Source organism: Girardinichthys multiradiatus, chromosome 23, assembly GCF_021462225.1.
Source record: "Girardinichthys multiradiatus isolate DD_20200921_A chromosome 23, DD_fGirMul_XY1, whole genome shotgun sequence".
NCBI lineage: Eukaryota > Metazoa > Chordata > Actinopteri > Cyprinodontiformes > Goodeidae > Girardinichthys > Girardinichthys multiradiatus.
In genome coordinates, this window is record NC_061815.1 from 918190 (window position 1) to 933968 (window position 15779).

Here is a 15779-nt window from a genome sequence, read left to right on the forward strand (position 1 = left end):
ACTTTGCTAGTTAGTGACCTGATTTGTGACAATCAATTTGATTTATTTTGCCACACAGAAATCTGGCTGCAGCAAGAGGATTATGTTACTATAAATGAGTCAACTCCTACTAATTATTTAAATTTCCACATTCCTCGACATACTGGGCGAGGAGGAGGAGTAGCAACCATCTTTCAGTCCGATTTATTGATTAGTCCCAGACCAATTAATAGCTACAACTCTTTTGAATATTTAATCCTTAGTTTTAAAACCACTTCTGTTTGTTGTTTTGTACCGTCCACCAGGCCCTTACTCCCAATGTTTAGATCAGTTTTCAGACCTTTTATCTGATTTAGTGTTAAATACAGATAAGGTTATTATAGTGGGGGATTTTAACATTCATGTTGACACTGAAAGTGATAGCCTAAATATAGTCTTTAATGCTATATTAGACTCAATTGGCTTTGCTCAAAACATTAACAAACCTACCCACCTTTGTCTTCATTCTCTGGACCTTGTGCTGACATATTATCAGATAATGCAGTAACAACCTTTAAAGAATCTGTTTAACTTTTAATTTCGTCACTATCACAGAAAAGCACAGTGGAGGGCAATAATTTTGTTTCTTCCCATTCACAAATTGATTCTCTTGTTCATAGTGTTACTTCATCATTGCGTGGTGCATTAGACAATGCAGCCCCCTTGAAAAAGAAGGTAATTATTCATAGGAGGCTAGCTCCCTGGTTTAATTCAGAGCTACGTACTTTAAAGCACAATATTAGAAAATTGGAGAGAAAATGGCGCTCTACACACCTAGAGGATTCCTACTTAATCTGGAAAAATAGCCTACTTTTGTACAAAAAGACACTTCGCCAAGCCAGAACAGCTTATTTCTCATCATTAATAGAAGAGAACAAGAATAATCCTAGGTTTCTCTTTAGTACAGTTGCTAAACTTACACACAGTCATAGCTCTGTTGAGCCATCCATTCCCTTAGCTCTCAGCAGTCATGACTTTATGGGATTCTTCCTAAATAAAATTGATTCTATTAAAAAGAAAATCTTTGACATACTCCCTAAGATGATTACTTCATCCTCAGCAAGTGAGACAACATTGGAAGTAACTGTAGAACCTGATCTGTGTTTGGACTGTTTTGATCCTTGGGAGCTTCCTGACTTATCAGAAATATTAGCTTCATCTAAACCTTCAACTTGTATGTTAGACCCAATCCCAACCAAATTATTTAAGGAAGTGTTCCCTCTGATTACCAGCCCCATTTTAGGTATAATTAATCTATCCTTAGTAAATGGATCAGAACCACAGGCTTTTAAGTTAGCTGTAATTAAACCTTTACTTAAGAAACCTTCGCTTGATCGAGATGACTTAATAAATTACAGACCTATATCCAATCTTCCATTCTTATCAGAAATTCTTGAGAAAATAGTTGCTAATCAAATGTGTGAGCATTTACACAGCAATGACCTGTTTGAAGAGTTTCAGTCAGGTTTCAGAGCTCATCATAGCACCAAAACGGCTCTGCTGAAAGTCACTAATGATATTCTTATGGCCTCAGATAATGGACTTGTGTCTGTACTGGTTCTGTTAGATTTCAGTGCTGCATTTGATCCAGTCGATCACAATATTCTCTTAGAAAGGCTGGAATATGCAGTAGGGATCAGGGGAACAGTGCTATGCTGGTTTAAATCTTATTTGTCTGACAGATTCCAGTTTGTTCGTGTACAGTGCCTTGTGAAAGTACTTGGCCCCTTTGAACTTTTCAACCTCTTGCCAGATTTCAGGCTTCAAACATAAAGATATAAAATTCAACTTTTTTGTGAAGAATCAACAACAAGTTGGACACAATCGTGAAGCGGAATGAACTTTATTGGATGTGTCAAACTTTTTTAACAAATAAAAAACTGAAAAGTGAGGCGTGAAATATTATTAAGCCCCTTTACTTTCAGTGCAGCAAACTCACTCCAGAGGTTCAGTGAGGATCTCTGAATGATCCAATGTTGTCCCAAATGACGATGATGATAAATAGAATCCACCTGTGTGTAATCAAGTCTCCGTATAAATGCACCTGCTTTGTGATAGTCTCAGGGTTCTGTTCAAAGCGAGAGAGCATCATGAAGACCAAGGAACACACCAGGCAGGTCCAAGATACTGTTGTGGAGAAGTTTAAAGCCGGATTTGGATACAAAATGATTTCCCAAGCTTTAAACATCTCAAGGAGCACTGTGCAAGCAGTCATATTGAAATGGAAGGAGTATCAGACCACTGCAAATCTACCAAGACCCAGCCGTCCCTCTAAACTTTCATCTTGAACAAGGAGAAGACTGATCAGAGATGCAGCCAAGAGGCCCATGATCACTCTGGATGAACTGCAGAGATCTACAGCTGAGGTGGGAGAGTCTATCCATAGGACAACAATCAGTCGTACACTGCACAAATCTGGCCTTTATGGAAGAGTGGCAAGAAGAAAGCCATTTCTGAAAGATATCCAGAAAAAGTCTCGTTTAAAGTTTGCCACAAGCCACCTTGGAGACACACCAAACATGTGGAAGAAGGTGCTCTGGTCAGATGAAACCAAAATCCAACTGTTTGGCCACAATGCAAAACAATATGTTTGGATTAAAAGCAACACAGCTCATCACCCTGAACACACCATCCCCACTGTCAAACATGGTGGTGGCAGCATCATGGTTTTGACCTGCTTTTCATCAGCAGGGACAGAGAAGATGGTCAAAATTGATGGGAAGATGGATGGGTCCAAATACAGGACCATTCTGGAAGAAAACCTGTTGGAGTCTGCAAGAGACCTGAGACTGGGACGGAGATTTATCTTACAAAAAGACACTGATTCAAAACATAAAGCCAAATCTACAATGGAATGGTTCACAAATAAACGTATCCAGGTGTTGGAATGGCCAAGTCAAAGTCCAGACCTGAATTCAATCGATAATCTGTGGAAAGAGCTGAAGACTGCTGTTCACGAACGCTCTCCATCAAACATCACTGAGCTCCAGCTGTTTTGCAAGGAAGAATGGACAAGAATTTCAGTCTCTCGATGTGCAAAACTGATAGAGACATACCCCAAGCAACTTGCAGCTGTAATTGCAGCAAAAGGTGGCGCTACAAAGTATTAACGCAAGGGGGCCGAATAATATTGCACGCCCCACTTTTCAGTTTTTTATTTGTTAAAAAAGTTTGACACTTTCAATAAATTTTATTCCACTTCACGATTGTGTCCCACTTGTTGTTAATTCTTCACAAAAAATTTGAATTTTATATCTTTATGTTTGAAGCCTGAAATGTGGCAAGAGGTGGACCAGTTCAAGGGGGCCGTATATTTTCGCAAGGCACTGTAAATGATAAATCATCTTTAAACTCCATGGTTAATTATGGAGTACCACAGGGTTCAGTACTTGGGCCAATTCTCTTTAATATATATATGCTTCCAATAGGTCAAATTATCAGGGAACATAGGATACATTTTCACTGTAATGCTGATGATACTCAGCTTTATTTATCCATAAATCCTGATGAGCCCAACCAGTTAGATAGACTACAAGCATGTATTGAAGACATAAAAACTTGGATGACTTTAAATTTTCTGCTTCTAAATTCAGACAAGACAGAAGTTGTTGTCTTTGGACCGGAGTCTTTAAAAAAGAAACTGCTTAGTCAACCATTTAACCTGGATGGTATTAAATTGACCTCTGATAATAAAGTAACAAACCTTGGTGTTATCTTTGACCAGGACATGTCATTTAAATCCCATATTAAACAGGTTTCTAGGATTTCCTTCTTTCACCTCTGGAACATTGCCAAAATTAGAAATATCCTATCCAGGAGTGATGCTGAAAAACTAGTCCATGCATTTGTTACTTCAAGGCTGGACTATTGTAATTCTTTACTATCAGGATGTCCACAAAATGCAGTTAAAAGCCTTCAGCTGATTCAAAATGCTGCAGCAAGAGTTCTGATGAAAATTAAAAAGAGAGATCATATTTCTCCTATTTTCGCTTCCCTTCATTGGCTCCCTGTTAAATCCAGAATAGAATTTAAAATTCTCCGAACACTGACTCTCTTCGCTACATTCTCACACTACTCACCAGTTTTGCATTATTTGCTGTTATTTCAGCTTTTAACTTTATGTTCTCTCTCTTTTTTCTTCCTAGAAGCTACACCTGACCTGACTCTGTGTCTACCTGTGACACCTTTCTGGAGAGGGGCATTGTCCAAGCTTCTGCTGCCGACAACTTTAATGCTCACCCTCTACCGATGATCCACTTGGCCCTGTCTTTCAGTGTTTAACCCTTTCTGTATCCTAGATATAGCAATTGACTGAGCTTTTACTGTGACTAACTCTATGTGCTCTCTTTCAGACTCTAACCTTGAAAACTGGCTCAGAGTTTATCTGTTCTTTCTTTCTAGATGAAACGACTAAAGGAGCTACATCCATTAACATTTACTTTTCCTTCCCATAGAAAGGACTCCTGGATCAGTGCTTCTTTGTCCTCTTTGTGTCTCTGCTCTGTTCTCTCAAACCCCCAGTCGGTTGTGGCAGATGGCCTATGTTTTCAGAAATGCACAAGCTGTATGGTCACCTATGCAGTGTTGTCCTTGAAGCCTTCCCTCAGCTGGGACTCTAATGTGGGATGGTCATCCAATTTCTCAATATAAAACATTTCCCTCTACAGGGTTAGAAATGACTTTCTGCATATTTAAGTGCCTCCTCCCGGTCTGTAAACCACAGCCCCGACCCATTGTGTGACAGTTGGAGTATCGCAGGGTACAACAGTCCAAATTTAACCTTAGGTTTATCACGAAGGATTCTCCTCACTGGGGTAAATGCAGTTCGGGGTTTCACCACTCCAGGGTGAAGGTCTCTGAAGATCCGGATTTGCTGGTTCTTGTATGACAGGTCCTTAGCAAGTAACACCTTTTACATTATCTCTTCATAAGCAGAGCAGTAATGTATCTTTCTGTAAAAATTATGATTATTGATTCATTAATATTTATCAAGAATTATCATTTAAAATCATAATCTGAAAAATATTAATTTCTTAACCAAAAATCATTACTTACGAATCGAAATCAGAGATCTCCTCTGGTGTTGTAATTATGGCTCAAAGCCCTTGATAATTACAATTATTAAATTCTCAGTAATAATTGATAACTATTACTGGATGTCACTGTTTAATCAACCGCTTCACCGAAGGTGGGGGAACTTTTACCTTATTTTGACAAACAAATCCCTCTTGCTCAAAATAAACACAAACGCTTTCTCTTTATCTACGTGAATATTTATTAAATCAACAGCCCTGATACACCTCACTATTCTGATTCAATAATCTTCACCTAATCAAGCATGCAAAAGTCTACACAAAACGGGTAAAATAACAAACTAAACAAGATAAAACAACATTGAGTGTGTAAGTCAAATCAGCAGTTATGGCAAAAAAAATAGAAAGCTTTGGGAGAGGCCTCCACCAGGCTGCAGTCATAAAACCCCCAAAGTTGGAGCTCAGTGAAACACAAAGGGTCATAAAACTTTTACGCGGCAATCAATGGAAAAACACGAAGAGTGAAGACAATGGAATAGTGAGTTTTCACCACGAGGTTCTAGCAGTCCAACTTTAAGTTCACCTGAGTCTGTGCTCAGGTGTTCAAACACAGTGAGACACGCACTGCGTCAAAGCGCGGCGGCTTCAGAGTCCAACAGCAATCAAAGTCTCAATAAGACATGGCATGCACATAGTCACTATAAGTGGCGATTCTAAATCACCCTAAAATCATACTCTATCCTGCCCAAGCTATTTCTAATAGAACTAAAACAAAACGGGATTACTTGTTGTGTCTTTGGAGCAGGGGGGGGAGTAGTTACGCATCCGTAACAAACTGAAAGGAAAACGGTCGATGTTGAGGGGGGCGCATTATCACCTGGGTGTCTGCGAAGGGCTCTGTGGGCTCAATCTGCCAATCATTCATTCATTCATTCATTCATTCCTCTTCTATACCGCTTCTTCCATGGTGGGACGTGCGTAAGCTTGTACCTATCTCCAGCAATCTATGGGTGTGGGGCAGGGTACACCCTGGACAGGTCGCCAGTCCATCGCAGGTTAAATTCAATTCAATTCAATTCAGTTTTATTTATGTAGCACCAATTCACAACACATGTCGTCTCAAGGCTCTTCACAAAGGGTTAGAAATGGTGCAGGGTTGTTGGGGAGGTTAGAATAAACTACTGAGTGTTAGAGTTTGGCCGTTTTAGAATGGGTTATGTGTAGGGGTACTAAGTAAAATAATAAACTGATAAAGTTTGTCCATCTAGAGCCCACTGGTGGCCATTGTTATACTAAAAACCACAAGGATTAGGGGTCTTCTTGTTCCTGCCGTTTATCCGACATGCCGCTCGCTGCCTCAGCTACCTCCTTTAAATTTTGAATTTGAGTGTTGATATCGCTGTATCACTTTCGGCTTTCCCAAAACAGTTTGTTTGTTCCCAACACAACTATTAGAATAATATTTTATAGTTTAAAGGAATCATGAGTTGAGGAGGTCAACTTGCCATTGCATTAGTGAGACACATTTGCGCATCACAAATATGTTGCATGATATTGAGCAAAAACACTTTCTATTCACAAAAGCATATTCACTTACAGATGGTCCCCTTATAGTAATAAGAATTCAAGAATTGCGCCGCTAAAGGTGGCAGCAGGTTGGAGTAGCTCTGTTACTTTTCATTCTAACATTTAATTTCCCTTTAGGATTAATAAAGTATTTTTGACTTTTGAATTTGAACTTAATTGAGTGCAGCTCAGATTACATTCGGAAATCGGTTCCTCTCTACAAATGAGAGCCACAGTTCAGGGGAACTTTATAGATCTGAGCAACATACAGATGTGGCCATCCCATAAGGCTGGCATGACCTGGTTCACGGATGATTGTTAAATACATCACCTGTCAGTCAGCTCCCTCTGAAAACCCCCGGCTGAAAGGACCGCAGCGTAGTGAGAACTTGAACTGCCACTGGTGGACACCCGGCTCCTCCTGGTTTCCCTCTGTAACTGAGGCCACCTTAATGCAGAGCTCCACAATAATTGCAGAAATTATTCCAGAAACCCGGCCAATCTAAACCGGCTGATAAGCCATATGTCATCATGTCCCAGCAGATCAGTGCAATCTCTGAAAAAAAAACGCTCCCTCCGACTTCTTCCATTGACGATGTCCTCCAGCTGTGCCAAACCTGCCATCATTCCACAATTATGCAGAACTTTACGCACAGAGCTTTCATCCAACTGAGGTTGTTTCCATTATTTGTTGAGGTGTGTTTAGTTATTGTATGTGACTGAATGTGATTCGGTTTCATCGCTTGTGTTTAAACATCAGGTTTGATGCTCCATGAATTAAATAAAACTGAATGGAGTCATATTTCAGTCTATTAAAGGGAGGTTTAGTTCTCTGTAGTTTATTGTTGTCGATTGAAAACGTTTGTGTGGCTGCTGCACATTTTCAGTGCAGTTCAAAAGTTTCCACACACTTTCACGCAACTTTAATTTTTGTACATGCTGAGTTGTGCACAAAACAGTGCTCCGCAAGGTTTTTGTGCGTACACACTACATGATGCCTCAGATGATGAGAAAACAAAAAAAATCCTTCTTATATTTCAGAGTGAGATGAAGTTTTCATAACTTCACAGAACTGTTCATAATTGTGGAGGGCATTATAACCACAACACATTTTTGCTGTTTACATAAATGTACCAATAAATATGTTGCAAGGTTTAGAAAAAGGTTAGAGTAGGTCATCTTGAAACATTTCATCAGATTTGTCAAGTAAGCTAAAAAGGACTCAATACATTCAAATTACATGTGATGCATGGGCTGTCTGTTGGTACTTCAGTTCCTCCCACACAGACCAAAAACAGGCATGCTTGTCCTGTGTGTCTCTTTGTGATGGACTGGTGATCTGTGCAGGGTAAACCATCCCTTGCCCAATAATCACTGAAGATAGACAGCAGCCCATGTGTCCCGCTATAATATATATAATAATATAATATATATAAGCGAGTATAGACAATATGGATGTGCACTGAAATTAGCTGGAGGTTTAGTAAAACTACTCAAGAAAAGCAATCCTTTTAGAGAAATATCAAAAACTTTAAAAAGAGCTAAGCTGTTTTCTTCAGTGGTTTTATTTTTCCTGCTTTTACTTTAAAACTTTGCTGTATCTTCTCCCTTGTTTTTTTTTTTTATTAACATTTCTACCTTTGTTGCTATGCTTAATATTTCAGGGTCCATCTACTGTATGAAATGTTATTTTACCTTACTGTCTTGATATAATCACTACTATACAGAGGAAAAATCTGTCAAATACAAGAAACAAGAAATGTGAAGTATTGGTGCTTTGTCAGGTTATTATGAAACTGTCTTAAAACTGGAAAAAGAGAATATAAAGCTAAAATGTAATACTATTTATGTTTTATGTCCAGACTTCAAGAAGAATGTTCGAGCAGCTCCAATTAGAGCAGTGGACATCTACAACCTCATGTGCTGGACATTAGGTGTGGATCCTTTGCCTAATAATGGATCCTGGTCTCGAGTTGACTACCTACTGAATTGCTATGAAAGTCCATTCCATTCTGGGACACTTTGGACCAAGATTATTGGTTTGTTAGGAGTACTGTTGTTAGTATTTCACTAAAACGTGCTTTGCATCAGATGAACTGCTTATTTGATCTTTGAAAAGTATGATGGTAATTATTATCTGGTATAGATTTTAGTTGTAATGATTTGCTGTGGTATGTAGATGTTGAAATGAAACTGGGTCTAGGAGTATCAGTGCCCAGGGGCTCCTGAGGATGTTACCTCTGTTTTGATTAAGTGCAACTTGCTAGGGGACATTGAACCAAATTGTTACTGTTTTGTTTATATATTTAATCCCTGTAGACAAAATCAACTTCAAATTGTGCACCCTATTTTTAATTATAAATTATATGAAAATTGTATCTTATCCTTTAACCCTGCAAGAGAAACATTTACAAATTATTGACATTTATACTTGTGATAAGTGTAATGAAAATATCTGACTAGAACTGTATTTTAACTCATATATCCTTCACTTCTGTTTTCTTTATAATGGGTTTATTTTGAGTGAGAAAGGTTGACAAAACGATGCATGACACTATTTTGCTTTCCATTGTGTTTTTTCCTCTGTTAATTTTGAAATAAATTTGTTTTATCCAAAAACACTGTTCTGTATTACCATAAACTCATGGAGAAATGAAAAGCAGTACAAAAAGCTATATAATTTAAAGAGAGCATACGCATGGTTGGCCAGTGAGAAGTCAAGATACAAAAATGGTCACAAAAAGATACAATAATGCTGCTTTTCTCTGCTTTCCTTGAGAGTTTGCAGTGAACCATGTGAAGTTAAACTGAAAACAGTAGAGGTGGAATTTTCAAAAAAGGCAAGATAGGGTTAGGGTTGGATAATGGCCAAGTTTTATCTGCAAAGCTGCAATTAGTTTCTTGTGCTAAACCCATCCATTGATCCAAATTTAGTATTATGAGATGGAGAGTTGAGGCTATGTTGTCTGGGGCTTTAATGCCCTGGTAGGATCCTCCCATGGCAGATAGGCTCTGGGTGATGGGTCAGACAAATAGCGGTTCAAGACGCCTTCACGAGGACCACAAAATCGAGGCACGTGACGTTGCCCGGTACGGCGGAGCCAGGGTCCCACCCTGGACAGTCATCGGGGAGGTTGGGCACAGGTCTCTGACTGTCCCAGCGGTAGTGCAGAGTACCTATCCTTCTTGGCATCCCTGTCGGGGGTGCTGCATAGTGCCCCTCCCGGGGACTCCGATGTTCTGCTGGGGGACTTCAGCATCCAAGTGGGAAACGACAGTGACACCTGGAGAGGCGTGATCGGGAGGAATGGCCCCCCAATGTGAATCCGAGTGGTGTTTCATTGTTGGACGTCTGTGCTAGTCACGGATTGTTCATAATGAACACCATGTTCAAGCATAAGGGTGTTCACATCAGTGCACTTGGCACCAGGACACCCTAGGCAGGAGGTCATTGATCGACTTTGGTGTCGTATCATCAGACCTTCGGCCGCATGTTTTGGATACTCGGGTGAAGAGAGGGGCTGAGCTGTCCACTGAACACCACCTGGTGGTGAGTTGGATCCGCTGGAAGAGGAGAAAGCTGGACAGACTTGACAAACCCAAGCGCATAGTGAGGGTCTGCTAGGAACGTCTGACGGAGCCCTCGGCCAGGGATGTATTCAACTCCCACCTCCGGGAGAGCTTTGAACAGATTCCGGGGGAGGTTGAAGACATAGAGTCTGAGTAGACCATGTTCTCCGCATCTGTTGTCGATGCTGCCACCCGTAGCTGTGGCCGTAAGGTCTGCGCTGGCTGTCGCGGTGGTAGCCCAGAACCCGGTGGTGGACACTGGCAGTAAGGGATGCTGTCAAGCTGAAGAAGGAGTTGTAACGACTGTGGTTGACTTGTGGGATTCCTGAGGCAGCTGATGGGTACGGTGAGGCCAAGCATTCTGCGGCCCGGGTGGTGGCAGAGGCAAAAACTCGGGCCTGGGAGGAGTTCGGTGAGACCATGGAGAAGAATTACCGTTGGCCTCGAAGCGATTCTGGCAAACCATCCGGTGCCTCAGGAGGACAAAGCAGTGCTTCGCCAACACTGTTTACAGTCAGGGTGGGGATCTACTGACCTTGACTGGAGACATCATCGAGCGGTGGAAGGAGTACTTTGAGGATCTCCTCAACCCTGATGTCACGCATTCCCTGGTGGGAGCAGAGGCTGGGGACTCAGGTTTGGACTCTTTCATCACCCAGGCTGAAGTCACTGAGGTGGTTAAAAAGATCCACGGTGGCAGGACTTCGGGGGTGGATGAGATCCACCCTGAGTACCTCAAGTCTCTGGATGTTGTGTGGCTGTCATAGTTGACACGCCTCTTCAACATTGCGTGGCAGTCAGGGACAGAGCCTCTCGATAGGCAGTTGTGGAGGGTGCGTTCCAACTATAGGGGGATCACACTCCTCAGCCTCCTTGGTAAGGCCTACGCCAGGGTATTGAAGAGGAGAGTCCGGCCGATAGTCGAAACCTCAGCTTCAGTAGGAGCAGTGTGGTTTTCGTCCTGGCCGTGGAACACTGGACCAGCTCTATGCCCTCTACAAGGTACTTGAGGGTTCATGGGAGTTTGCCCAACCGGTCCACATGTGTTTTGTGGACCTGGAGAAAGCACTCGACTGTGTCCCTCGTGGTGTCCTGTGGGGGGTGCTCCAGAATAATGGAGTCAGGGGCCCTTTATTAGGGGCCATCAGGTCTCTCTACAAGCGGAGCAGAAGTTTGGTCCGCATTGCCGGTACTAAGTCTGACCTGTTCCCGGTTCACGTTGGACTCCAGCAGGGCTGACTGATTATTTCAGCTGTCTGAAATATTCTATTCCCCCCTGTAACTCTGGCATATAAAGAGCAGATGTTTCCAAATTCACAGGACTTGTTGTCTATGATAAGAGGAATAGACACAGTAAAACACTTGTCTGTAAGTTATTTTGTTCCTATGTTATGAGCAGGAAACAGAATATTTCAGATGGCTGAAATATTTTGTTCCCCATGTAATTCTGGCAAATAAAGAGCAAATGTGTCCACATTCACAAGAATAGTTGTGTATGATGTGAGGAATGACCAACTCAAAATATAAGGTGATTGTTCAATCCCTGTCCCATGGGGTAACAAAACATCACGAGGTGTGAGCGTCAGGCTGAAATATTGTGTTCCCCTTTGATGTTCCTATAAACATTTTTTCCCTCTTTTTAAAAGAGAGGAAATATGTTCTCATACATGACAGGGACAGTATGTTTGATATAGGAATATGTAAAGTACTTTAATAATACTAGAGCTGATTATTTTAAACAAAACATCAGACATTACCATAATCAAAAATGATCAAAAACTAGCAAGTAGAAATATCTTTTATAAAAACAGTATTTTGTCACATTTTACATTAGAATGCGATTTACCAGAAAAATAAGCTACACTCTCATCTATTCAGGAAGCCTGACTATTCGCGTCCAACAGAGTGAGCATCCATTGTCTTATATCAGTAATAAAAAAGTAGAAATAAACACAATGTGTTGGAAAACAGAGTTTGGTGGCTGACTGATGTCCGTCAGGTTAAAGTGAACATGACACAGGTTGGAAAAGACATGGATTCTTTCGGCGAAACAACACAAAACTGTGCAAAAAAAACCTCACAAGACCAGGTACATTTTGTATTTATTTATTTTTTTCTATGAGCTATTGATTAAAAATAAAGAATAAAGAAAATAAAGAACATTGACATGAATACATTTTGTCGTTTTACCGACAAATCGATCAGAAAAGCTGCGAAGACGGTCGGATCCGCCTCTCTGGCTGCAGTGCGCGCTCCCGACACAAGGGGAACAGATTATTTCAGGGGAACAGAATTTTGCACACCGGTCTGCAGAGACTAAGGCCCTGTCCCAATACCCGCACTTCCACCCTTGTGTCCCTGAATTGCGCGTTCCCGTTGATGGGTTCGAGTGCGTAGTGTGTCCCAATTCTCCAGAGTGGTCATTAGCCCCGCCGCCTTTGTGCCCCACATCCACCCTTCGGCGAAGCCCGCATCTAAGCGAACTTCGCCGAAGTATATTACCCACAATTCACTGCTGCAGATGACATTCTGAGCAAAAACCAATCACAACCGTCAACGTAACTAGCCATCAAATCAGAATAATAAGAACTGCGTAAACTTTAGACAGCAAGCTGACAAATATATTTTTACTGGTTTTCCAGGCTCAACATTGTTAGATACCACTGGCTTCAGAGTGAGTCTGGGCAGTCAGTAGGTCATAACACTGAAGTTACCTTTCAAACAAACACTGGCGCGGCGAGAGTCTGGTGTATAAGCCTCCGTCGCTTCCTGCACTTTCTTCTCCTCAAAACAATTACTTGTTGCAGTTTTAAATCGTTTTTTTAGCAGAGAGACTGTGAAAACAGCGCTGGTTCCCGCCCTTTTTGATGTTGCAGTTACGGTGCAGAGGTGCCAGTTGATGACATAACCCCTACTGTCCCAATTCTCCAATTTTGCACGCTTGTAACCTGCGCACTTCAACCCTTACATGCGCTTGCACAAAGTACACACTTCATAGAGGGGTGTAGGGTGTAGTGTGGGTATTGGGACTATTAGATTTTGTTGCCTTTCCAGGGCAGCTGTGGCTTCCCTTATCTGTACCGGCTTCCCTGGTACAGATTTTGACATGGTGATTTCCCACCGTCTCTGAACACAATCTTCGCGCTCTCATGTCGTCATGAGAGCAATGCACACCGCTAATGTACAAAATGCGTAATGATGCGGTCAGGGGCATGAGAAGAAGAGTTGCCACTGACGTCACTCCTGCGCTGCTTGGAATTGCGAAGTCAAATTGATTTATGGAACACTTTTGCAGGCACGGGCATGAAAATGAAAACCCATTTTCCTCTTAGTTATTTCTTTAGTTGTGTTACATAATGAGCTGTCTTGAAGAGGAAAATGAAAACGCAGTTTGAAAGATCTATTAGCAATTTCATTTATGAGTCAAAAAATGCAGCTGTGACTTTAAAATGAAAAAACATTTCTGTTCATACATTTTAATTTTCAAATTTGATATTTCAAAATGAATTTTGGTCACTTTTTGAAGAAAATTAAAATGTAGTTTGAATGATTTATTTTTAATTTTATTTATGAGTCAAAAAATGCAGCTTCATTCTGAAAATGAAAAAGCATTTTATTAATACATTTTAATTTGAATATTGGGACACATTTGCTTCCATAGCTGGAGTACCCAGAGAGAACATGCAAACTCCATGCAGAAAGACACACCCTTGAGACTGAATAAAACGAACTGGAAGCAAGAGTTGATCAGAGTTGGGCCTGCAGCTGCATGGGGCCTCCATCTCTCACTCTGCGCAGAAGGTGAACATAAGTAGATTGTACTTGTATTTATTTCACTCTTTGAAACCTGTACCCAAATCAACGGACCCGGGGAAGCAGAGATGGCTTCAACACAGGACTCTGAGAATCTTTGTGAACACGGGCCCTGAACTTTGTCTACTATGACTCTGTGCCTACTCTGACCATAGTTGCCGTAATTATCAACCAGTTCAAAATAGGGATCCAAAAGCAGACTCAGAGTCAAAAGGCAATTCTGCTGGTTTAATTAATGGCTGGAAAACAGGATGATGAGGCTTGGCAGCATCAGATGAGGGCTCAAGGACAGGCGAGCTGGGTCTGAGGACAGAGAGGACAGAATTAGAATTACTTCAAAATTTCGCTATACACTTCTCAAAAAAATAAAGGGAACACTCAAATAACACATCCTATATCTGAATGAATGAAATATTGTCATTGAATACTTTGTTCTGTACAAAGTTGAATGTGCTGACAACAAAATCACACAAAAATCATCAATGGAAATCAAATTTATTAATCAATGGAGGCCTGGATTTGAAACTTACAACTTTGATGTAATTTCCTTAAAACGAGTCAAAATGAGGCTCCACGTGTCTGTATGACCTCCCTACAACGCCTGGGCATGCTCCTGATGAGACGGCAGATGGTCTCCTGAGGGATCTCCTCCCAGACCTGGACTAAAGCATCTGCCAACTCCTGGACAGTCTGTGGTGCAACGTGACGTTGGTGGATGAAGCGAGACATGATGTCCCAGATGTGCTCCATCAGATTCAGGTCTGTGGAATGGGCGGGCCAGTCCATAGCTTCAATGTCTTCATCTTGCAGGAACTGCTGACACACTTCAGCCACATGAGGTCTAGCATTGTCCTGCATTAGGAGGAACCCAGGGCCAACCACACCAGCATATGGTCTCACAAGGGGTCTGAGGATCTCACCTCGGTACCTAATGGCAGTCAGGTTACCTCTGGTGAGCACATGGAGGGCTGTGCAGCCCTTCAAAGAAATGCCACCCGACACCATTACTGACCCACTGCCAGACCGGTCATGCTGAAGGATGCTGCATGCTGACTCTGTTACGTCTGTCAAATGTGCTCAGTGTGAACCTGCTTTCATCTGTGAAGAGCACAGGGCGCCAGTGGTGAATTTACCAATCCTGGTGTTCTCTGGCAAATGCCAAGCGTCCTGCACGGTGTTGGACTGTGAGCACAACCCCCATTTATGGACGTCGGGCCCTCATACCATCCTCATGGAGTCGGTTTCTAACCATTTGTGCAGACACATGTACATTTGTGGCCTGCTGGAGGTCATTTTGCAGGGCTCTGGCAGTGCTCCTCTGGTTCCTCCTTGCACAAAGGTGGAGGTAGCGGTCCTGCTGATGAGGCCGCCTAGATGGGTGGCCTTCTCATGACAGTATACTGGATAAAGTGGTTCCAGCAAACAAATCACCATTTTTCAGTTAATGCATTCTATGTTTAGAACCTTGTTTATCAAACACAGTATGAGAATGTGTTTACGTTCCTCATGAAGGTGTCTTGAACCGCTCTTTGTCTGACCCATCACCCAGAGCCTGTTTGCCATGGGAGACCCTGCCAGGGGCAATTAAGCCCCAGACAACATAGCCTAGGATCATTCAAACACTCAAACCTTTCCACCACGTTAAGGTGGAGGTTCAAGAAAGGGGATGTTTATTATTGCTGTTGATTAGTGTTTTCTTTAAGGGATTGGGGTAAACTGTGTAGTGTTATGAAATTTGCCAAACTGCACTGGTTAACCCCCAGTTGGGGTACTTTTGAA

General features: G+C 41.7%; 1 protein-coding gene across 3 annotated transcripts in view; it reads left to right on the forward strand.

The window, feature by feature from the left end:
• The window catches only part of enpp6 (ectonucleotide pyrophosphatase/phosphodiesterase 6), a 162379-nt gene extending 153143 nt beyond the window's left edge, over nucleotides 1-9236 (forward strand). The window contains exon 9 of one of the 3 annotated variants that reach the window (XM_047353454.1): nucleotides 8480-8595. Coding sequence is in view for 1 of the 3 variants with exons in the window: in XM_047353451.1 (XP_047209407.1) it covers nucleotides 8480-8691 (212 nt within the window). In the remaining 2 variants the exon portion in view is untranslated. Of the gene's footprint in view, nucleotides 1-8479 lie in introns of all 3 variants that reach the window. The other 2 variants (XM_047353451.1, XM_047353457.1) reach the window with 2 other exon arrangements.
• The last annotated feature ends 6543 nt before the right edge of the window (nucleotides 9237-15779 follow it).